This window comes from Lithobates pipiens, unplaced genomic scaffold (genome assembly GCF_037356315.1).
Source record: "Lithobates pipiens isolate NorthernLeopardFrog02 unplaced genomic scaffold, aLitPip1_a1.2 Scaffold_16, whole genome shotgun sequence".
Classification (NCBI taxonomy): Eukaryota; Metazoa; Chordata; class Amphibia; order Anura; family Ranidae; genus Lithobates; species Lithobates pipiens.
Genome location: NW_027507748.1, coordinates 41900590 through 41925850, shown reverse-complemented (window position 1 = coordinate 41925850; position 25261 = coordinate 41900590). Strand labels below are relative to the sequence as shown.

The 25261-nt window shown below is 44.2% G+C and overlaps 1 protein-coding gene across 1 annotated transcript in view; it reads left to right on the top strand.

Moving 5' to 3' along the window:
* The window catches only part of LOC143981732 (interferon-induced GTP-binding protein Mx2-like), a 79480-nt gene that overhangs the window by 19007 nt on the left and 35212 nt on the right, over window positions 1–25261 (top strand). Inside the window, exons 4-9 of the mRNA XM_077479782.1 lie at window positions 2707–2953; window positions 5763–5900; window positions 10079–10233; window positions 11541–11679; window positions 21662–21860; window positions 23185–23263. Coding sequence (XP_077335908.1) covers window positions 2707–2953; window positions 5763–5900; window positions 10079–10233; window positions 11541–11679; window positions 21662–21860; window positions 23185–23263 — 957 coding nt within the window. The remainder of the gene's footprint in view (window positions 1–2706; window positions 2954–5762; window positions 5901–10078; window positions 10234–11540; window positions 11680–21661; window positions 21861–23184; window positions 23264–25261) is intronic.

Sequence of the window (25261 nt, the reverse complement as noted above, 5' to 3'; positions counted from 1 at the left end):
AAGTGGTTAAAGACATGGATGAGGGAGTTTGGGGTGGAGGAACTTGACTGGCCTGAACAGACTCCTGACCTCAACCCCCATATAAAACCTTTGGGTTGAATTAGAAAGGAGACTGTGAGCCAGGCCTTTTCGTCCACATCAGTGCCTGACCTCACAAATGTGCTTCTGGAGGAATGATCAAACATTCCCATAGACACACTCCTAAAACTTGTGGACAGCCTTCCCAGAAGAGTTTGATCTGTTATAGCTGCAAAGAGTGGGCCAACCCAATATTGAACCCTGCAGAATAAGACCGGAAAGCCATTAAAGTTTATGTGCGTGTAAAGGCAGGTGTCCCAATACTGTTGGTAATATACTGTATTTAGCCATACAAAGCCCTGAAATGTGTTATCAATGTGGATGAATGGAAGTGAAAGTATTCTCGCGCCTATCAATGTGTCCTAGAACTAGTGTGGTTGCAGCAAAACACCAGCAGGGGTGTAAACCCTCCCCAAATTAAGTGATAGTAATTAAGAAATGGTGTTGCGCTCCAGCTAAATAAATCTAATTAAACTAAAATAAACTAACATGTACTCAAGTACCAACCAAACAAAAATAAAATAAAGTAAAATGTGGAACTGTATATTTAAATAAGCTCAGACAATGTGCATAAATTCCAAAGTGCAATACCACAGGTCAGATTGTGCACTTAACATAAAAAACTTGACATAAAAAACTTGGTAAAAAAAAACTTGGTAAAAAAGATCTTCTATTGATGATAGTGAGATAGTGTTGAGTGCACACATATATAAATGATATGGTACGGAGAACAAAAAAAAAAAAAAAAAAAAAAAAAAAAAATGTGTCGTTATACAAGTCTAATACAAATCAAAAATTGCACAAAATGCTAATAGTCCATGTGCAGTGTACCATGTGTATGAACAAAATACTAATAGTCCATAAACAGTGAAATGTGTTTTTGAACAAAAGCTCCAAAAAAAAAATATATATAAGGTGAACTACAATTATACAGAGAGCATGTCCATTTGGTGGTAAAATATGTCCATTTAGTGATAAACAAAGCAGTATCCTGCGTGCTCCAAAAACAAGAAGTGAATTCCACCAGTGCTCCTATGCGTATTGTATCCTCACACTAGGTGCAGTAATTACCTTACCTTACTGCTGTAAGGTAAACAGCATTTCCAAAGTAACGCTTGTTGTCCAGTAATGCAGGTACAATAGGTGATGTAATCCTAGACTCTCATTCACCGTGGACACGTTGTAGCATGCAGGAAAAACAAGGGGAACACTCCAATGGTGAAGTATGTATTCACAATTTATTGGGTATAAAACGAAGATGTAGGTACTCACATTTAAAACAATAATAAAAAGCACAGCTAAACGAACGCGTGTCACGCTCGTGCTTCCGGACGTCACTTCCGGTGTCCTTACTGGCCAATTGTGTTCCTACGCGTATCGTCAAATGACTTCCCTGATGAACACAATTGGCCAGTAAGGACACCGGAAGTAACGTCCGGAAGCACGAGCGTGACACGCGTTCGTTTAGCTGTGCTTTTTATTATTGTTTTAAATGTGAGTACCTACATCTTCGTTTTATACCCAATAAATTGTGAATACATACTTCACCATTGGAGTGTTCCCCTTGTTTTTCCTGCATGCTACAACGTGTCCACGGTGAATGAGAGTCTAGGATTACATCACCTATTGTACCTGCATTACTGGACAACAAGCGTTACTTTGGAAATGCTGTTTACCTTACAGCAGTAAGGTAAGGTAATTACTGCACCTAGTGTGAGGATACAATACGCATAGGAGCACTGGTGGAATTCACTTCTTGTTTTTGGAGCACGCAGGATACTGCTTTGTTTATCACTAAATGGACATATTTTACCACCAAATGGACATGCTCTCTGTATAATTGTAGTTCACCTTATATATATATTTTTTTTGGAGCTTTTGTTCAAAAACACATTTCACTGTTTATGGACTATTAGTATTTTGTTCCTACACATGGTACACTGCACATGGACTATTAGCATTTTGTGCAATTTTTGATTTGTATTAGACTTGTATAACGACACATTTTTTTTTTTTTTTTTTTTTTTTGTTCTCCGTACCATATCATTTATATATGTGTGCACTCAACACTATCTCACTATCATCAATAGAAGATCTTTTTTACCAAGTTTTTTTTACCAAGTTTTTTATGTCAAGTTTTTTATGTTAAGTGCACAATCTGACCTGTGGTATTGCACTTTGGAATTTATGCACATTGTCTGAGCTTATTTAAATGTGGATGAATGCTTCTTTACCAATAAATACAAATCTTGTCCTTTAACTGGATACAAGTTTGAAGACCTTCTCACCTACCTCCACAACACTCCAGAGAGGAAGTAAGGGGAAATCTCCCAGTAAATCCATGGATGGCAAAGAAATACTTCAAAGGGGTATTTCTTTGCCATCCAAGCTATTTATACTCTGTCCAAAAACAAAGTAAAACATATTGGCTGGAGCTGGGTCTTGATAGTAATTTTTAGAGATCTACAGAGCTAATTAGAAAATAGAGATACTTTTCTTTTTTACGGGTGTTTTTTCTCTAATAGAGGTAGACAACACTAACATAGTGTAAGGTTGGCATAGGCCAACCATACATTTTAACTTCTATGTAGAGTTAAATTATCCAATTTATGTCTGTCTTTTCTCCAGCCCTCTACACAAGCCATTCTTTCTCACGATTATGCGGAGATTGCAGTCAAGACCGACCCAGAGAATGTCCTAAACCAACAATATGAGTACAAGATCCGACCATGCATAGACCTCATTGACTCCCTGCGGTCACTGGGGGTGGAGAAGGACTTGGGATTGCCGGCCATTGCTGTAATTGGTGACCAGAGTTCGGGGAAAAGTTCCGTACTGGAGGCCCTTTCCGGTGTATGTCTACCCAGGGGAAGTGGTAAGAATTATTTTAGCAATCCACATCCACATAGTTAAACTAGATCATCCATATTTAGAATGAGTATATACTGTAGTATGCTTTTAAAACTGAAAAATGTGCCAGTAAAAAAAACTGATAAATGACCCGACATATTGTTGCCCCCTTACGCCAACATCATTAGCTACAATGCAGGACAATTGCCCACCATTGGCCCCGCTTTGTAAGTGATGATATTGAAGTGCCTGCCCACATTCCAGGGCAGAAATGAAGAGTGCCTGCTACCACAACACCCAGGAGTAGGATGAATTTTACTCTTTTAGATCACCCCCAAGACCAAACCAGGATTATATTCTGCCTAAAATATGAAAATGGCAGCATAGTTTTCAAACATATTAAGAATATATTAAGATGAAGAGTTTCATCTGATGATCCTGGAACACATCTGCTTTGGATTCTGGAACACATCTGCTTCTGATTCTGGAACACATTTGCTTCTGGACCTTGCTTTGTGCACTGGCCCAAATCATTTGGTGGAGGGGGGATTATGGTGTGGGGTTGTTTTTCAGGGGTTGGGTTTGGCCCTTTAGTTCCAGTGAAGGGAACTCTTAAAGTGGTTGTAAACCCTTACAAACCACTTTGACCTACAGGTAAGCCTAGATTAAGGTCCAAGAAATATCTCCTAAACCTACACAGTTTAGGAGATATTTGCCAAAAGACAGGCACCGCTGTCTACGGCGCATGCGCCATAGACAGCGGCGAGCAGGCGCACTGAGTGTGCCCCGCTGTTAACGGCGATATGCCGCGAGTGGCGGCTCCTGTGCGCGGGAGTGACGTCATCGCGGCTCCATGGAATGACAGCGCTGGAGCAGCGAGACCCACCGAGAAGATGGATGCTCCGGACTACAGGGGACAGCGGTGACTTCGCTGGCTCCTGTGTCAGGTAAGTGACACATAATGGACTACAATGCGATGCATAGTAGCCCATTATGCTTTACCTTTGCAGAGAATCAAAGAGGAAGTAAACCCATCAGGGTTTACTTCCTCTTTAAGGCATCAGCATACGGTACCAAGACAATTTCCTACTCCCAACTCTGTGGGAACAGTTTGGGGGATGACCCCTTCCTGTCCCAACATGACTGCGCACCAGTGCACAAAGCAAGGTACATAAAGACATGGATGAGCGAATTTGGAGTGGAGGAACTTGACTGGCCTGCACAGAGTCCTAACCTCAACCCAATAGAACACCTTTGGGATTAAAAAAGTGGAGACTTCGAGCCAGCCCTTCTCGACATCAGTGCCTGACCTCACAAATGCGCTTCTGGAAGAATGGTCAAACGTTCCCATCGACGCACTCCTAAACCTTGTGGACGGCCTTCCCAGAAGAGTTGAAGCTGTTATAGCTGCAAAGGATGGGCCAACACAATATTGAACCCTATGGACTAAGATGCCATTAAAGCTCATGTGCGTGTAAAGGCAGGTGTCTCAATACTTTAGACAATATAGTGTGTGTGTGTGTATATATATATATATATATATATATATATATATATATATATATAATGGGCAAATCAGTCATATTGCTATTGTTGGGTAACCAAGGCCACTACGTTTTTTTTCTGGACGTCTGTGCATCAATGGTCCATGGTCGTGAAAGGGTTAAGTATTTTTTTATGTAATGTACAAATTTATGCATGTCCGCTACACCGGATTTTCATTATTATTGTATAACATACTGTAAATTCTTCCTTTAAGGGTCGTATGTGTAGAGAAGAGGAATTATATCCTTGGTAGCATATGTTGAGATAAGACCCTCTCATAAGCAATACATTGCTTTTTATAATGCAGATCCGACTGGTGGACCTGCATATATAATGAACAAAAATTGCTATCTACATAAAAAATAATAGCTACATTTATTTGTTTTGTGAGCAGTGGTCATTGATTCTTGCAGCGTCTGACATGCATCAGGTTAACTTAAAGGCTAAGTTCACTTTTTATACTATATATTTCATCCTTTGTTTAGGGTGTAACATGGTGCCAAGCCACCCCCAAACAGAGTTTGGGGGCTCTTCTCCCTCTTGGTTCATGTGACCTTTTAAAAAATGTTGATGGCCATGTGTGGCTCTGCCCACAAAGCCACTTCATTCATTCACAGGAATCTGTGAATGAATAAACTACAGGCTCTGTCTTACACTGCAGCAGAGGGACATTTAGTAATAAATGGAACAGAAGTGTGGTGAGTACCGCATACGTAGTCCATTGATACTTCCCTCCAGCTCCATAATCGACTATCTGTACCTCGGTATGGACCTCGGCTGGAGCAGCAGTAAGCAGGAGCCTGTGCATTGCTCCTGAGATCTACTGATCACAGTTGCAATGCTAGACAGGCTCATATGCAAAAAAAAAAAAAAAATTATAACTGCACCTTGTTTTTCTGAAAATGGGAATGCATTTATTATTTCTTTGCAAGACATTTTTTTGAACAAACTAAGAAGAGTGATGATGGGAGGGAAATGCCTTATTCACATATGTGTATAAATTTCACCTTGAGCTATTGAGCACTGTAAACAGCAGGTCATTTTTTTTTAACAGAGCTAAGAACAGATAAGTAAGCATGTGAAATGGAGGCAATGGCAATACGTAACTCCACCCGCTTTCTAAAAATATATAAACTATAAGAAATATGAAATATTTAAAAAACATCAAATATTTCTAATTCTTGTCAAAAATATAACTTTTTGAGTGAAATTACCCCTTTAATAAATCTAAAAATGTAATTAATCATTCTATGTGGTGATTTTATTAATTTTTTTTTTGCTTCCTAAAGGTATTGTCACTCGTTGTCCCCTGGTACTTAGGTTAAAAAAGTCTTCAAAGGGCTCGAAGTGGACTGGTGAAATCAAGTACCGTGACCAAAAAGTAAAACTTAAAAACCCAGGCAAAGTGGAGCATGAGGTCAGAAAAGGTAAAGCAATCCTGAAATTCCAGAGAGGGCAGAGCAGAGAGTTTGCCCTGTATTCACCACGGTTTGTGGAAACTGAGCTAGCATGGTGTACAGTTGCCCCCCTTCCTCCACCACTGTTTGACCACGCTGTTTGGTAGGGGATGAATACCTAATTAGATGTTACTGACAGCGCTTGACTCGGGCACCAGGTGCTAGCCCAAGGACCCATGCCATCATTACTTATGCATAGCGAGTGTCAGCGAGACTAAACACATACCCAGGACTTTCTCACAGACCTGCTCACAGCAAAGGGGGAGGTAGCAGGAGACCTCTGCTTGAGCACCACAAAAGGAAACTCCACAAATTGGGCTTCCTACAGGGGTGGAGCTGACAGGCAATACTAGCAGCAATAAAGACATGATATACTGAAGAATCATTAAACATTTTTTTTAGGAAACAAAGATAAGCATTTAAATATGAATCAACCGACCTACCGTTTTTATTGCTCATGAGACTGCTCTTTTAATGAGTCTGTATCATGGTGGGTGGGCTCTTGCCATAATATTAACAGCATACTTTCACATTTTACCACACTTACCTTCCAAAGCTTCCTCCCTCCTGTAATGTGGTGTCAGAAATCTCCTTTTGCTGCAATCCAGGTCTTCCAGTTTCAATATTTTCGACCATCTTGAGCATGCACATGGGAGTTAATTCATCCTGGCACCCAAGGCATGCCGAAATTGTATAGTAAGCTGACTATGTACGGCTCATTGTACTAATAACCCACAGAAAATTTCTAGCAGGCAAGGCAGAAGATTTTAGAGCAGAAGAGACATACAGAGCGGTGACCAGCGTTGCCTGTCCCCACAGCCACTGGTCCACACCAACCAGGGAGGGGGCCCACGTGCAATTCAGTCATCAAACACTGATGGGCCCTCTCTGTCCAAAACAAGGGGGCTGGGAATACAGGTAATGCCGCGTACACCCAATCGAATTGTCCGGTGTACTTAGTCCGCCAAACAATCTGGCGGATAGTCCGGCGGACTTTCTACCGAACGGACTTGGCCACACACGGAAAGTCCGGCGATTGCTAGCGCGATGACGTACAGCACGTACGACGGGACTAGAAAAAGGAAGTTCAATAGCCAGTAGCCAATAGCTTCCTTTTCATACTTGCTTCTGAGCATGCGTCATTCTTAGTCCGCCGGACTAGCATACTCACGAACGTATTGTCCGCTGAAACCCAAGTCCGGCGGAAAGATTGGACTGCAAAACTACTTTCTAAGTCCGCCGGACTTTACGCTGAAAAAGTCAGCTGAAGCCCACACACGATCGGATTGTCCGGTGAAATGCGGTCCGGCAGACTAAGTACGCCACACAATTTGATCGTGTGTATGCGGCATTAGAAAACCCAAGGAAGCACTGCGGCCCCAGAGAAATCCCTCCAGCCCAGCCACGTGGGGAGAGGGGTAAGGTACAGGAGCCCAGGCCTGCAGGGGAGGAGGAGAAACCCATAGGGACTAGCCACCCCAGGAAGCACCCGCACCACACACCGCGCCCCATGAGAGACGGGGGGCATCTACTTACGAGATCAGCGGAACTACAGGTGATGTTCCCGAAGGGGGGGTGGTGGTGCTGTCGGTCAGGGTAACACTGTGACACAGACTCAGTTAGTTATTGGACAGCACTGTATCTAATGGTGACCCTGCCAGATGCTTAGGATGCAATCAGTATAGTTGCCAATTGATCACTATGATATCATCATATGAGGCATTGGACCACTACTATCTGACACTTCTGGTCCTCTCAGCGGCAGCTATATCACTACAAAACACAATAGTGATGTAGTGACCGGCGGGAGGAACCACAGCGCCCAGTGCAGGAACATGCCACAGACCTAGACGCAATTACATTTATCACCCATCCCAATTTGTGTCCCTCCTCCTGCAGCCTCCTGAGATAAGTGATGTGGATATCCCAGGAGGCCGCGGGAAAAGGGACATGTCATTCTTGCCTAGGTGAAAACGGCAGTGGTGGGGGGTTCAGGTAATAAATAAAGTAAACAAAGCCCAAAAAATGAAGTTCATATTGCAGAAGGGGAGAAGTGAAGGGACCTAAAGTCACTCAGAAGAGTGAAGCATACCTCCCAACATTTTGAGATGGGAATGAGGGACACCTACCAGCAAACACATGTAGGCATAGGACACACCCCCTGCCATACCCCCTTAAAGGAGAATTAACCTGAAAAAAGGTTTATAAAATCTAGGGCTTTTTTTTAACTACTATTCCTTTATATTGGCTTTTAAAATTTACAAATGCAGCATTTAGAATTTGGATGAAAAGTTTAGCACTGGGAAACACTTTTTGAAAGATAAAAAGTTAATTCTATATACAATTATATAGATCAGACCAAAATGAGGGACAAATGAGGAGGAAAGAGGGACAAAGAAACATTGCTCCAAATCAGGGACAGTCCCTCCAAATCAGGGACAGTTGGGAGCTATGACAATATGGACGTGTACTGTGGACAAGGGCAAAGCAATCAATAAAGCAACAAGTAAAGAACAAGCCTAGTGCAAAGGAACAATCAAGCCAGAATAGATATTTTGTACAACCATATACCAAATAACAAATGACGGGGTCGATCAGGGTTGGGTAGGTCTGAATCAGGGACCACCAAGGGATAACAACAAATTTCAAAATGAAACTCAATTTATTTTATCGACTCCATCTGCTGCACTCAGATGACGCCCTCCACTGTGTGAGCTTTTAAAGTGGTTGTAAACTCTCCCCCACAACTTTGTCCCATGTAAATCATAAAAAACCCTAATGAACACTGCTTGTAGATATGTCCTTACTTGCTTAGTATTGTTGTAATCCTTTTTTTCTTTAGAAAGACGTCACTGCGCATGCCCAGATCTCCCCTGATTTACAGCACACTTTCTATGTGCTTATCTATCTGTTATCAGGACTTCCTACGGCACATGACACTGGAATCCCAGAAGGCTGCAGAATCATACAGAGCTTCCTCCTACACACCATGTAACATCACATGCAGTATAAACCTGGCCATTACTGCAGTCTTATCAGTTGAAGCTGATAAGACTGACAAAGGCAAACGTTAGACAATCGGTACAAGTAAATACTATGAAATAAAACAAGGCAGCTATGAACAGGGAAGCAGGGTTGCCATACAAACGTTGGATTGGGAAGGAGGCTTGGTTAACAGTACAGGAAGTGCTCAATGTAAGGGCGGAAATACACTCCACTGTGGACTCAGAAAACAATAGTTAAGATGGCGCTGCCTAACCCCTGGAAAAAAGTTTTTTTTTAAACATTAAATAATCTGCAATTTGGGCTGGATTACAGTGGCTATAGTTTGATAATTATTATAATGGACTAAATGAAATGAAGCATCAGAGTGGGAGAGTTTACTACCTCTTTAATACACCTACTTTTGGCTACTAAAATCACAGGCTGATATGCATTAGAACTTACTGCCACCTGCATGTAGAACAAGCTCCAAATCAGGGACAGTCCCTCGAAATCAGGAACAGTTGGGAGCTATGCATATAGTACACGTTAAGAGATGGCAGGAGACATTTAGTAGAAGTGACTCTCCTTAGATAAGGTAATTATTCTTTGCGCTTGCAGTCATTTTCTACAGTCATTTGTAGGGTCTTCCATAATAACCAGTTAGCTTTGGTTTTCCAAAGCTAACTTCTTCCACCTCGTTCAGTAATGGTCTTACCTGAACAGAGGGCTCCCCGCAGCATTAACATCAGATCAAGCAGAAAGCAGATTGATTGTATGGTGAAGGTCTATGGTGAAGGTCTACTTAAAAATCACCTGAACCTGTAAATTGTAGCGTGAGAAATTAGTTGCCGTGAAAAGTGTCAATCCCAAAAGCAACCACACCAGTTTTACTTTGTTAAAAACCATTATACTATTACAAAATTATGCAACGCTGAGTTGAATAACAGATTTAAGGCAGTTTAAATTTTTACACAAAATGAGTGGGTGGTGGAAATGTGCAGGGTTGGTACTGCTGATGATGCTACAGATCGTTTTGTAGCATAGAGGAAAATGAGCATTTTGTAGGCATGCCAATCGTCAAAACTTGTTGTCGGCTCAATACAGGCATCTCTCCTAAAGTAAAGTTTTGTGTTGTTTGCCAATACCTTCTTTTTCTCTCCTAGCTCAAGACTTCATTGCTGGTGCAGGGAGCGGGGTCAGTGATGAACTTATAACCCTGGAAGTTATATCTCCGAATGTTCCAGACCTGACTCTGATTGATCTCCCGGGGATCACACGGGTCGCCATAGGCAATCAACAGGCAGATACTGGACATAAGGTTTGCTTGTTACGTATACTGTATCATATGGCCTCACATAGGATAGGCAGATGGATGCATTTTAGATGCAGGTCAACTTCAGGTCAGAAGGAAGTCAATTGCAAGCCAAATACACTTGTGATCCAAACATCTCAAACGGATCCATTAAGGCTGGATTCACACCTATGCATTTTTAGTGCTTTTTGCATTTTGCAGATTTGCACTACAGCCTATTTAACATGGTTTCCTATGGAACACGTTCTGTAGTGCAAATATGCAAAATGCAGAAAGCACTAAAAATGCATAGGTGTGAATCCAGCCTTAGACTTGAGTCACACCTATGCATTTTAAGTTCTTTTTGCATTTTGCAGATTTGCACTACAGCCTATTTAACATAGTTTCCTATGGAACACGCTCTGTAGAGCAAATCTGCAAAATGCACTAAAAATGAATTAGGTGTGAATCAAGCCTCCGGGCTGGTTCACACGGTTGTCTGAGATCAGATGTGATTCACACCGCACTGCAGTGCAAATCACATGTGATCTCTGTTGCGATGCTATTTCAGCCGTATGGCTGAATTTGCATAACATTTGGACGAAACTCGCACAGGACCCTTTTTTTGGTCCACGGCAGAATCGGATCGCAAGGGTGTTCACACTCATGCGTTACGATTCCTGGCTGAGTTTGCAGATCACACTGTGAGTTGGGGGTGTCATTAACTTTTAACTGACACTCCTAGCAGTTCTCCTAGGGCAGTGTGAACAGCCGTCAGGAGACATGTCATGCGGGAACCCGCAGTGGATTCGCAGGGTTCCCTCATCGCAGCAGTGTGAACCGGTCCTTATACTGGCTTTTGGAATTCAAAAATGCAGCAATTTAGAAATTGGATGAAAGATTTAGCGATGGGAAACACTTCTTGCAAGATAAAAAAGTGCATTTTATATACAACTATATAGATCAGACCAAAATGAGGGACAAATGAGGAGGAAAGAAGAACAGAGGGACTATGTTCCAAATCAGGGACAGTCCCTCGAAATCAGGGACAGTTGGGAGCTATGCACTGATCTCAATTGCATGGTAAAGGCCCCAGCAACTGCTGACCGAGTGCTAAAGCCTCATTAAAACGGTCAGGTTGCTGTAAAAAGCAGGCAGTTGAGACTTTTTTTTTTTTTTTTTTTACCTCCCACCTTAACCTAACATTATGTTTGGCAGGCAGGCCACCACCAAACATGACCCATTCTAGTAATTTCACCTGCATAACCCAATTACTTTTGGTCACGTTTTCATTACAGCAAACAGCTAACTGAACATTTTCATGGTTCTTCTAGATCAAACAGATGATCAGCAAGTACATTAAGAAGCAGGAGACCATAAATTTGGTTGTGGTCCCCAGTAACGTGGATATTGCAACAACGGAGGCTCTGGAAATGGCCAAAACTGTGGACCCCAGCGGACATAGGACGTTAGGTAAAAAATAAATGTTATTGAAAATCAACTTGCTTTGATACCTTGCCAAGAGATATGAAGATCAATGAAGACAAATGCAGACTGTCCTAGAGCAGTGATGGCGAACCTTGGCACCCCAGATGTTTTGGAACTACATTTCCCATGATGCTCATGTACTCTGCAGTGTAGTGGAGCATCATGGGAAATGTTGTTCCAAAACATCTGGAGTGCCAAGGTTCGCTATCACTGCCCTAGATATTAAATGCAGTTCTTGACCTGGCTATGACTTGACGTTTTTGTAGACTGCCCCTTGGGGTTAGATACAGCACTTGAGCTTCCAATGACTTGAAGTTTTCGTATCTTGCCTCTAGTGATTACAAGCAGCATTTGACTTGCAGTTTATATTTTTTTTCTTGTAGACTGCCCCTAGATCAGAGGTCCCCAACCTTTTTGGGACAGGCTGCGTAAAATACAATTATGCCAAGACCCTGGGGAGGCGCAATGCGGGATGCAGGTTTTCGTGGACAATTTGTCGTTGGTATTTGCTGGTGTTGGTGCTTCAGTTATCACGCCACCATGGTTGATATGGTGTCAGGAGGATTGAAGCGCATTATTTCTATTATTACATTGTAATATAGAATGAAATAGTTCAACTCACCATAATGTAAAATCAGAATCAGAGGAAGACCTGATCATGTTACTTGCCACCGTCGCCTACCACCAGATGCAGATTGTTCCTTGCCATGTCGCATGCCACCAGATTCAGCTTGTCACTTGCCACATCACCTGCCACCAGAGGTGGATTTTTCCTTGCCACGTCACCTGCCACCAGATTCAGCTTGTCACTTGACACGTCACCTGCCACCAGATTCAGCTTGCCACTTGCCACCAGATCCAGCTTGTCACTTCCCAGGTCACCTGCCACCAGATTCAGCTTGCCACTTGCCACCAGATTCAGCGTGTCACTTGCCAGGTCACCTGCCACCAGATTCAGCTTGTCACCAGATTCAGCTTGTCACTTCCCAGGTCACCTGCCACCAGATTCAGCTTGCCACTTGCCACCTGATTCAGCTTGTCACTTGCCACGTCAACTGCCACCGGATTCAACTTGTCACTTGCCACCAGATTCAGCTTGTCACTTGCCACATCAACTGCCACCGGATTCAACTTGTCACTTGCCAGGTCACCTGCCACCAGATTCAGCTTGTCACTTGCCAGGTCACCTGCCACCAGATTCAGCTTGCCACTTGCCACGTAAACTTTCACCAGATTCAGCCTATCACTTGCCACCAGATTCAGCTTGCCACTTCCAAAGTCACCTGCCACAAGATTCAGCTTGTCACTGTTACTTGCCACCAGATGTGAATTGTCAATATTACCTGCCACCAAATAGCAGCTCGTCATTAATTTATTTAAATGTAAAAATCATGTTGCCCCCCCCCCCTTAAAATGTAATAAAAAAATATATATAAAAAAAGTCCCTTTAAGAGCTATGGGCGGAAGTGACATTTTGACTTTGCTTCCTCCCTGCAATGTCATGGAGACGGGTGGGTGCCATCTTCCCCTCACTCATCTCCATGCCTAACACGAGAGAAGACCCGATCGTCTCCGCCACTACCAAAGGCTCCGGTAAGCGGTGGAAGACACCAAAGCACGGCAGGAGGGTGGGCCCTCTCCCACCACCGATAAAAGTGATCTTGTGACGAATCTGCCACAGAGACCACTTTTATTTTGTAGCGGACCGCCCACTGAAGAAGAGGATACCGGGGTTATAGCAGCTAGCTGCTGCCATAACAACGATATCCTCCTTCAAAGTACTGATGTAAAACTGCGGCGGGCGGTCCATAGGTGGTTAAGGGCCAGTTCACACCACATGCAGTCCAGTGCCTTTTTTTTCTGCATCAAAAACGCATGGAAAGTAGCTTATATGGTTTTCAATGGCATAGTTCACACCAGTGCTTGCAGTTCCAGGAATAAAGAAGTAGAACACGCTGCATTTTTCCTGCACTAGACTGTACTGGAATGCGATAAAACACATAAAAAGCGCACTGGAACACACATGTCCTGTTTTAAGGTTAAGAAAATAGAAGGGGGAGGAAATGCACTGGACCGCATCAAAAACGCACTAAAACACATCAAAAATGCGTCAAAAACGTGCATGCAGAAAAGCATCTGGAACACATCCAGACTGCGTTTCTATGGTGTGAACTGACCCTTGGGTTTTTCCTTATAACTAAGGGAAAAATTATTTCTATTTTTTTATATTTGGATAGAGTGGAGAGGGATTGGAACAGCAGTCATTTTTTTAATGCTTTCTGTGTCCCTGTTAAGGAAATTCCCCCTCTATATTTGACCCTGTGATAATTATAATCAAGAAGGAGAGTGAAAGAAAATCTCCCCAACGGGACACAAATGGCCAAAAAAAAAGTTCTGACCCTTTTTACTGTATCAAAAATGAAAAAAAAAAGGAAAATTTATATCAAATACTTACCGTAATTTTCCTTTCCTGATGGGCTCCATGGCAGCATACGTGTGGGTTAGCCCCGCCTACATAATTACCCAATAGGACCTCTACTCCCATAAATCTTTGCTCCAAGCTGCTATCCGTGTTCCGTAACTAGCCTACTCCAACATTTGGGAGGGAACTCCTGCTGCCATGGAGCCCATCAGGAAAGGAAAATTACGGTAAGTATTTGATATAAATTTTCCTTTTTCCTGACAGGCTCCATGGCAGCATACGTGTGGGAAATAACTCGCCAAACACACCCGGGTGGGCTAAAAATGTTGAGCAAAGAAACTAGAATTTTATTTTTCATTGTCCACTGACAATACTTGTAAACCAAAATTAACAGAAGAAAGCGCAGCTGGCTCTACACAATAATGGGAAACAAAGGTATTAATTGAAGACCAGGAAGCTGCTCTGCAGATAACTTCTGGTGCGACATGTCGAACTGCTGCCCAAGAGGTCGAGATGCCCCGAGTTGAATGAGCCGTCACTGCCTCAGGAGGAACCATGCCCTTTGCCTTGTAAGCCCTTTGAATCGTTTGGACCACCCAAGATGAGATTGATCTTACTGATGCTCGCATCCCTTTTTTTTTTTGCCATGAAGAAGGACAAAAAGAAAGTCTGTTCGTCTGAACGAGGCTGTAGCGTCCAGATATTGTTTCAAGGTGCGACCAACATCCAGGGGATGAATCTCTTGGTTGTCTGACATTCTAAACGTAGGTAGCACGATCTCCTGATTTTCGTGAAATACTGATGTGACTTTTGGTTTTGACCCAAGCATAGGGATCAGGACCACTCTGTCCGGAAAGAAAGTTAGAAATGGTTCAACTGACCCAAGATTCCTAATTTCCGACACTCTTTTGGCTGAAGTTATTGCCACCAGAAACACCGTCTTGATAGTGAGATCTCCTAAAGACAGGGGAGCATCCAAACCTTTCCCAAGATCAGAAAGAAAGTCCAATACTAACGGAAGGTCCCATTTGGGAAACCTGGGCCTCTTTTGAGGCCTAAGCCTGATGGCGCCTTTAAAGAATTGTTGTATTAATGTATGATTCGCCCACGAAACTCCTGTAAAGGCTGAAATGGCTGAAACTTGTACTCTAAGAGAACTAACTGCCAGAGACAAGTCTAACCCTGACTGAAGGAAAGACAAGATATCTTGAACTGCCGGAGAATTATATGAATTTGACCTAGAAGACATGTGGCCCATAAACCTGGCCCATATACGTTCGTACACTTTATTGGTACTCTTCCGTCTGGCACTAAGAAGGGTTGGAATCGCTTCTTCTGGGCAACCTAGAGCTTCTAGCCTTCCCCTCTCAAGAACCATGCCCTGAGGTGTAGACAGGATGGGCATGGGTGTAACAGTGTGCCTTGAGACAGTAGATCTGGCCTGAGAGGCAGGGGAACTGGGTCCTGATAGCTGAGGAGCAACAGCAGAGGAAACCAAGGCCTGTTGGGCCAGAATGGTATTATCGCAATGATTTCCACCTTCTCCCCTCTGAGCCTCCGAAGGAACTGTAGGATTACAGGAACTGGAGGGAAGGCGTAGGCTCTCTGGAACTTCCAACAATCCGTGAGAGCATCTATCCCGAACGCCTGAGGATCCCTGAACCTGGAGTAGTATCTGTGCATCTTGCGATTGTACGGCGAAGAGAACAGATCGACCTCTGGAGATACTCCCAGAGTCAGAAGCCACTCGAAGACATCCCTGTGAAGGGACCACTCGTTGTTGTCTATTTTGACCCTTGACAGAAAATCTGCTTGAACATTCTGGACCCCTGGGATGTATACAGCAGAAATGTTGACCACATTCTTCTGAGCCCAGTTCATTATCGGTTCTACTTCTCCTAGTAGAGACCAACTGCGAGTCCCTCCTTGTTTCTTTATATAGGCCACCGCAGTTGTGTTGTCCAGTCTTAACATTACTGATGACCCTGCCACCAGATGGCGAAATGCTATGAGTGCTTGAAAGGCTGCTCTCAACTCCAGGATGTTGGAGACTACACACAGCGACGGGAACGACCACCTTCCTTGAGCTACTTCCGTAAGGCAATGAGCGCCCCAACCTTTGTTGCTGGCATCTAAGGTTATTATTACCCAAGAAACGGGGACTATCGAATGATGGTTGCGTAGATTCTTCCCTTGAAGCCACCAGAGGAGAGACATCCTCATCGCTGGTGTAAGGAGTATGCGCTGTGTTTGATTGGACGAGTCCCACTGTTGCAGAAACCCTTTCTGGAAGGGACGAGTGTGCCACTGGGCCCACTTCACCATAGGGATGGTGGCCGTCATTGTGCCGATCACTTTCAAGCATTGTAGAGCCGAAAGATGAGATGATTCCCAAGCCTTGTGAATCCTGTCCCGGATAACACAGATTTTTTCCTCTGGCAGAGAGATAGTGCCTTTTAATGTGTCGAACTGAGCCCCTAGAAACACGATCACTTGAGTTGGAACCAGATGGCTCTTCTCTAGGTTCAGGAGCCAACCAAACGTCTGTAGAGTGGAGATGACTAAACTCTTGTGTTCCAGAATTTGATCTCTGTCCTGAGATAATAGGAGCAAATCGTCCAGATAATGATGGAGACGAACTCCTTTGACTCGTAAAAGAGCTACTATCGCTAGGAGTACCTTGGAGAAGACCCGAGGAGATGTTGTCATCCCGAATGGGAGACAGGTAAACTGGAGGTGTTGATCGCCAACTGCGAAACGGAGAAATTGCTGGAAATCCCTTGCTACTGGCACGTGAAAGTATGCGTCCTTCAGATCGATTGAGATTAACCAATCCCCTAGCTGCACCGACTGTTGGATTGTAAGAAGAGACTCCATTTTGAACTTTTCCTTGCGAATGAAGGAATTGAGGAAGGTCAAATCTATCACCGGCCTCCATGCGCCATTTCTTTTCTGAACCATAAATAGAGGAGAATACATGCCTTCGCCACGTTCGTCTTCTGGCACGGGCACGGCTGCGCCTTGATCCAGCAAACAACTTACGTAGGTCAATAGGACCTGTTTCTTTTCCTCTGAGCCTGGAATCATTGTGGGAATGAACCTTAATCTCGGAGTGTTGATGAAAGTCCACTTGTGACCCGAGGAAACCGTCTTGACGGTCCAATAATCTTGAATTGAGGCCGCCCAAACATGTCGGTAGTGAAGAAGGCGAGCCCCCACCTGACATGTTTGAGCGGGCCCAACTTCAAAAAGATTTGGTAGAATCTTGATTACCTGCGGAAGCCCCCTTTGAGGTTTTCTTAAGGGAGGATTGTCTGGACCTCCAAGATCTAGAGAACTCCCTGCCGGGTCTATAACTGCGCGCTTCTCTAGCACGATCTGAGGTTTGCCTTCTTGGAAAAATACGTTTTTGGTTTTGAAGGCGTCTGTCCTGAGGGAGGAACCCAGACCTCCCACCTGTGGCCCGGGATATGGCACTGTCTAGTTTATTACCAAACAAGGAGGTTCCCTCAAATGGTATACGACACCATGCCTGCTTAGATGTTGGATCCGCCAACCAGGGACGGAGCCACAAAGCACGGCGTGCCGAGACTGCTGCCAACATTGCCCGAGACAGAAGGCGGGTAATGTCAATAGATGCCTCCCCCAAAAAGGCTGATGCCATTCTGATCTTCTGAATGGGAGAGTCTTTAGCCGTATTCACCGAGATACCTCTCAAGAACTCTTCAATATTATCGGCCCATGTTTCAATAGCCTTTGAAACTGCGGCTAAAGCCAAAGTTGGTTTACAAGCCATCCCTGAAGTTAGATAAATTCTTTTCAGATCTGAGTCAATTCTTCTCTCTAACGGATCTTTAAAAGATACTGTGTCTTCCAAAGGGAGAGTTACGTATTTGACTAAACGCATAAGTGCTGCGTCTACCAGAGGAGCTGATTCAAGGTGCTTCACATCATCCTCCTTAAAAGGGTACAATTTAGACACCTTTGATTGCATGGAGCTCTTCCAATCAATCTTGCTCCACTCTTCAGTAATGATTTCTCCCAATTCAGATAGGAAAGGAAAATGTTGCCGTTCCTTTTTGAGTTGTTTGAAAAACTTTCTTTGTTTGGGGAGGGGAGAAGTAGTGGGTTCTTCCCATTTTAAAGCTTCTTTCACTGCCTTGACAAGAGCAGGTACTAAAGCATAATCAAATCCTACTCCTGGATCCTCTGGATCCGATTCGCTGTCAGACAAGAGTACAGAGTGGTGGCTTGGTTGAGAAGATTCCCCAGTCTCCTGTAAGAGCCCTTCACCTCCTGAAGGACATAATGGGTCTGAGGGGGATTCCATAGCGTGATGAGCTTCCCTCTGCTGCAGGGATTCCTTTACCACTCTTCTCACCATAGATTCCAAGCATTGATCCGCTCCCTCTCTTTCATCTGCGACTTTAGCGAAGCAATGATCACAGAGCGATTTGTCTGATGGAATGGGCATCTTACAGCCCCAACATGAATTATCTGGTCCTCTGCTTGAATGCGAGTGACCACTGCGTTGTTCAGATCTGGAAGACCTACGGTAACCAGACTTTGACGATGATTTGCGGTGGTGCGATTTTGACGATCCACTGCGACTATGCGCACTGTAATGCGGTTCAGACCTAGAAGGGCTATAAGGAAATATACAAGAAAGAGAGAGAGATACAGACCAGGCTGGTATCAAATGCTAAGGAATACTCCACAAATACACAGCAATCCAGCCATGCACATACCTGTTACAAGCGGGCAGGTCACTAGTAGGCAGTGAGGCATCCATGACTAAGAACGCTGACTGTAACAACAATAGACCCTCATAAGCAGCCATACAAAACACAGGAGCAACAATACATCAGAGCAGATCATAACCTACCTTACACCAACCAGAGAATAGCCCCGGGAAGTCGCTGAATCTCCTGCAATCATTCCCAAATTCTGACATCTCTCACTGTGTTTTAAATATGGCGCCCATGACGTCATCAGCGGCGTCAGACGCGAGATGCCCGCGCGCATGCGCGGGAACCAAGCCTCGCTTTGGATTTGGGTCCGCGCATGCGCAGAACGCAGCGCTGGACCCGGAAACAGGGGGAGAAAGGCTGCTGGAACACGGAAGCGTCAGCGCCTATACACAAGAACCAGCTGGCATATGAAAAGACACAGGTAGAAAAAAAGAAAACACATAAACACTGCTGCCATGAAAAACGGAATTTTTACAGCTCACCACTCCACCAACGATCATCTGGCCGAACAGGTTCAAGCACACACCACCGATCCACCGGGCAGATAATGGCCACCTTACATAGCAGGTAATAAGCCGTGCGCACTTATCTTCGGATAAACAAAGTCTTCAGCGCTACTCTGCCATACACTCCATACCCATGCTTAACAGACAGGGCCTATCCGAGGAACAAAAGCTTGATAGTCGGCCGACTTGATCGTAGTGAAGATCTCTTCAGATAGGAAACACCTGTCCTATGGAGGAGGACAAAAAAGGAACACAGATAGCAGCTTGGAGCAAAGATTTATGGAAGTAGAGGTCCTATTGGGTAATTATGGAGGCGGGGCTAACCCACACGTATGCTGCCATGGAGCCTGTCAGGAAAAAAGTTTTTCCTTCTGTCCTTCATTAACCGCTTCAATACCGGGCACTTTCACCCCCTTCCTGCTCAGGCCAACTGTTAGCTTTCAGCTTTCATCACTTTGAATGACAATTGCGCCGTCATGCAACACTATACCCGAATGAGATTCTTATAATTCTTTTCACATAAATAGAGCTTTATTTTGCTGCTATTTAATCACTATTGGGGTTTTAATTTTTTGCTAAAAAAAGACCGAAATTTTTTTTTTCTTATGCTGCGTACACACGATCGGAAATGCCGCCAGCAAAAGACCGATGTGAGATTTTGGTCAGAAAATGCGATCGTGTGTACGCTCCTTCGGACTTTTGCTGGCGGCATTTCCGCCAGCAAAAGATTGAGAGCAGGTTCTCGATTTTTCCGACGGAAAAAGTTCAGATCGGAAATTCCGATCGCATGTAGCAATTCCGATGCGCAAAATTCCTACCCATGCTCGGAAACAATTGGATGCATGCTCGGAAGCATTGAACTTCATTTTCTCGGCTTGTTGTACGTCACCGCAATCTTGATGGTTGAAAGTTTTGTGTGACCGTGTGTATGCAAGCCAAGCTTGAGTGGAATTCCGTTGGAAAAAAAACATCCAAGATTTTTCCAAGGGAAATTCTGCTCGTGTGTATGGGGCATTGGTTTCTGTCAGTAGATTTTGCAAATAAGTAATTTTTCATTCACCGATGTGTGCTCATGAGGCAGCACTGGAGGGCACTGATTAGGTGGCACTGACAAGGAGGCACTAATATGCCTCAATGATGGGCATTGATGAGCACTGATAGGTGTCACTGATGGGCACTGATTGGTGTCATTGATGGGCCCTGCTGGGGCTGCACTGATTATTAGGTCACTGATGATCAGTGCCCTGATTAACTGTACAGGTCTCCCCTGGGAGGAGATGCCGCTGATTGGCTCTCCTTGCACTCTGTCAGTGTGAGGTGATGAAAGCCAAAAAAAAGTCACTTCCACATTTACATGTGATCGGCTGTGATTGGACACAGCCGATCACATAAGTAAAGAGCTACGTCATTGTGAAAGCGAATCCCGCCCACCATCATTTTACTATACGGCAGGCGGGAGCTAGTTAACGTGGTTGTAAACCCTTAGCCCTTGTACACACGGTCGGAGATTCCGACTGAATGTGTCCGATCGGACCGTATTGTCGGATAATCCGACTGTGTGTGGTCTCCATCGGACTGTTTCCATCGGAATATCCGACAACTTGTTTATCAAATTTTCCGACAACATGCTCCGATCGGACATACTCCGATCATGTGTAGCCTACTCCAACGGACAAAGTGCCACGCATGCTCAGATCAAATTACTAGACCAAAGCTATTGGCTACTAGCCTGAACGTAGTCCCGTCGTAATGAAATAACGTCATCACATTATGTACAATCGGATTTTCCGAGAACTTTGTCCGACCGTGTGTATGCAACAGTTTCGGACAAAATCCGTCTGACAAAATCCAACGGATTTGGTTGTCAGAATATCCGACCGTGTGTACAAGGGCTTAGATATACCCAATGAAGTGACAGCTCACAAGAACAGAGCTGAGACTGTCAATCAGCTGGAGCTCCCTCCCCTGTCACCATTATCCTCTTGGTGTCAGGAAAACTTGTCAGAAGTGACTCATGCTGATAGCAGAGGAAGGAGGCAGCAGGCAGAAAATGACACTTCATGCTCTGGCTTGAGACAAGTACACACTATAGAGGGATATGCTTTGTTCAGATTTCATGTCTGAGGTTTACAACCACTTTAGCGATCAGAAGCCATTCCAATAAACATTTTTCATATGCTGCACCTTGGCATGAAATAACTGCTGGGTGCCATTGGATACCTTTAGACAGGGAAGGAAGGCTTCATGGCTTTGATAATGCTGAACATTTCCTGTAACTTCTCTCGCAGGGATCTTGACCAAGCCTGACCTGGTTGACAAAGGAGCAGAAGAAGAGGTTGTCAACATTGTGAGAAACCTGGTCTACACACTCCGGAAAGGTTATATGATTGTCAAGTGTCGCGGACAGAAAGAGATAATGGATAACGTTTGTCTAGAAGATGCCATAAGGAACGAGAGAGATTTCTTTGAAAACCATGAACACTTTGGGTAGAGTAACAATCATTTTGGTCTTCTTAGTAACAGACGATGTTTTATTATTTGTCCTGCTGTATTTAATAAGAGCAAAAATATATATTCAGGTGTATATTAGCTGCCGGGACACATCACCAATTGGCTTGATGGCAAATTTGGACTGGGAATACTATCTACTGTTCTTGCAACACTTGCATTATATCTCCCCACTATTACCGAAGACAACATGGTTTGGCCAACGTGGTTTGGCCTTAATTCACAACTGCCAAATGCCTTTCATTTTCAGAGAGATTTAGGTTTAGTTCTCACCATCTGTTTAAATGAAACCAAACTCAAAAGTGAAGATTTGTAAAGAGAGCATCTAAAGATGTTAACTGCACCTAACTGAACCATACCCTGAAAAAAATAATATTATTATGCTTTTTTTTTATTTGGGCAAGTTACCACAACACCATTATCCTGTAGTTTTTAAGATCAAAGATACAAATGTTTTGGTGTCCCCTGTCAATTTTACATTGTATTTTTTTAAAAAGTAACTGCCTACTCCCAAACTGTCATTTGAAGTAAAACACATAGCCAAGTATTATTCTACACAATTTTTTTTATTGTGCATTAAAAAAAAAACAAATAAAATTAGACATGCTATCTGCCAATAGAACTTAACCAAAAAGTGCATTCTATGCATCCAAAAATATAGAAAATATAACAAGTCAAATCATTATTATTCAACCAAAAAATAAAATAAAAGCCTCATGCATGTGTCCTGCTCCTTAATATAGGGGGTCAACAATGGCAATAGTTGGTGAAAGCAGGGGTCCATCATCCGGAGATAATTCTGAAAATCATCCAGATTATTCTCCTGGAGCTCCCGCAGCAAAGGCATATGACATAATTGGTCACGATTATTAAAGCAACCGATTTTTGGTCCAGAAATCCTCCTCCTATTCCTGGACTGGACTTGGGTCAAAGCAATAACTCCAAGGCCAATAATAAATAACATGTTATCTCCTCCGATTCCGCAACATGTCTGGTTGACGAACGGCCGTTCAGAAACGTACTGAAAAGCACGAACTGAAAAGCGCTAAATGAAAAGCGCTAAATGAAAAGTTGGAAATGAAAAGCGTGAAATGAAAAGCACGAATCAACACTCACCAAACTTCTACTAACACGAAATTAGCAGAAGGAGCCCAAAAAGTCAGAGGTTTTGTCTGCGGAAAATCCAATTGTGTGTACGAGGTTTAAGAAATAAGAAAATTTTATACAATTCACATTTGGATGAACGGAAGACTACAAAGCTCCCCAGAGGAATTAATGCCATATTTTGTTTTTATTTTTTCAGTGTTCTGTTAAATGAAGGCTATGCTACAATCCCATCACTTGCAGAAAAACTGACCATTGAACTTGTTGATCATATCAGTGTAAGTCATTTACAAACCATCATTTCAGCTGTGGCTGTATCAGTGAAAAGGAATGTTTTTTTTTTTTTCTCAGAGAATACTGAAGGTGCAAGTACCCCCCCCCCCCCTTTCTGAATCACCTCTTGTCTCAGCCCCCCACCCATGTCCAAGCTCCGTCCCTAGGTTCCACCCCCTACCCGCACCTCCCAGTGCTACCCTTTTTATAGAACCAGGTGTCATTTTGTGGTGATAAGTAATTTGTATGGAATTTATTAATGATAACAAGAAAAGCAGTAAAATAAATCCCCTGCAGCCAGCAACAATAGACCTTCCCAGCAACAATAGATCCCCTCAACAATAGACCCCCTCTTTCCCCAGCAACAAAATACAACCTCCAGTAATAATAGATCTACCACAGCAACATTAGACCCCCACCAGCAACAATAGATCCCCCAGCATCAATAGCATTTCCCACAGCCAGCAACAATAGCCCCCTCCCTCAACAGTAGATCCTTCCCAGCATCATAGGCCCCCCCACCCTACAGAAACAAACCCTCCCAGGAACTTGAAGTGCTGGCTCTCGAGTGGATTACCTCTCCTGACGGGAACCCACCCCTGCCCCCTAATGGGAGTACACCTGTCTCCTGGATGGGGCGCACGCCTGTCTCCTGGATGGGGCGCACACCTGTCTCCTGGATGGGGCGCACACCTGTCTCCTGGATGGGGCGCACACCTGTCTCCTGGATGGAGCACACGTCTGTCCCCTGGATGGAGCACACGTCTGTCCCCTGGATGGAGCACACGTCTGTCCCCTGGATGGAGCACACGTCTGTCTCCTGGATGGAGCACACGTCTGTCTCCTGGATGGAGCACACGTCTGTCTCCTGGATGGGGCGCACACCTGTCTCCTGGATGGGGCGCACGTCTGTCCCCTGGATGGAGCACACGTCTGTCCCCTGGATGGAGCACACGTCTGTCCCCTGGATGGAGCACACGTCTGTCTCCTGGATGGGGCGCACGTCTGTCCCCTGGATGGAGCACACGTCTTTCCCCTGGATGGAGCACACGTCTGTCCCCTGGATGGAGCACACGTCTGTCTCCTGGATGGAGCACACGTCTGTCTCCTGGATGGAGCACACGTCTGTCTCCTGGATGGGGCACACACCTGTCTCCTGGATGGAGAACACGCCTGTCTCCTGGATGGAGAACACACCTGTCTCCTGGATGGAGCACACGGCTGTCTCCTGGATGGAGCACACGCCTGTCTCCTGGATGGAGAACACGCCTGTCTCCTGGATGGAGAACACACCTGTCTCCTGGATGGAGCACACGCCTGTCTCCTGGATGGAGCACACGCCTGTCTCCTGGATGGAGCACACGCCTGTCTCCTGGATGGAGCACACGTCTGTCTTCTGGATGGAGCACACGTCTGTCTCCTGGATGGAGCACACGTCTGTCTCCTGGATGGAGCACACGTCTGTCTCCTGGATGGAGCACACGTCTGTCTCCTGGATGGAGCACACGTCTGTCTCCTGGATGGAGCACGCCTGTCTCTAAGCTCTATCTGTAAATATAAATATAGCGCTCGCAAACACAATAAGTGAATGAACAACAATAAAAATATGTAAACCAAACAAAGTCCAGAAAAGTGACTGCAAGTGATCCAATCCTGAAGTGAAGAAAGACAACAAAATTCTTCAGAGATATTCAGATGTCCCCACTCACCAGATTGCGACGACCCGCAGATTTTCCAGAATCACTGTGGTGCCGGAATTGATGCCCGGAATGCAATTTCCGGAATCACTGATGTCACTTCCAGTCACGTGGAACGCATGCCAGTAACGGCGTTTTTATACTCACAGCTCCATGTTTGAGGCTTGTTTTGATCGTACTTTTTGTAAGTACCCACTCCCTTGTACAATAAACCTTTTTTAAATGGTACCTCACAATTAGTTCTATCCTTTTTACTTCTGGGTACCTGTTTGCTGAGAACTTCATAAACAAATTCTGGATCTGATT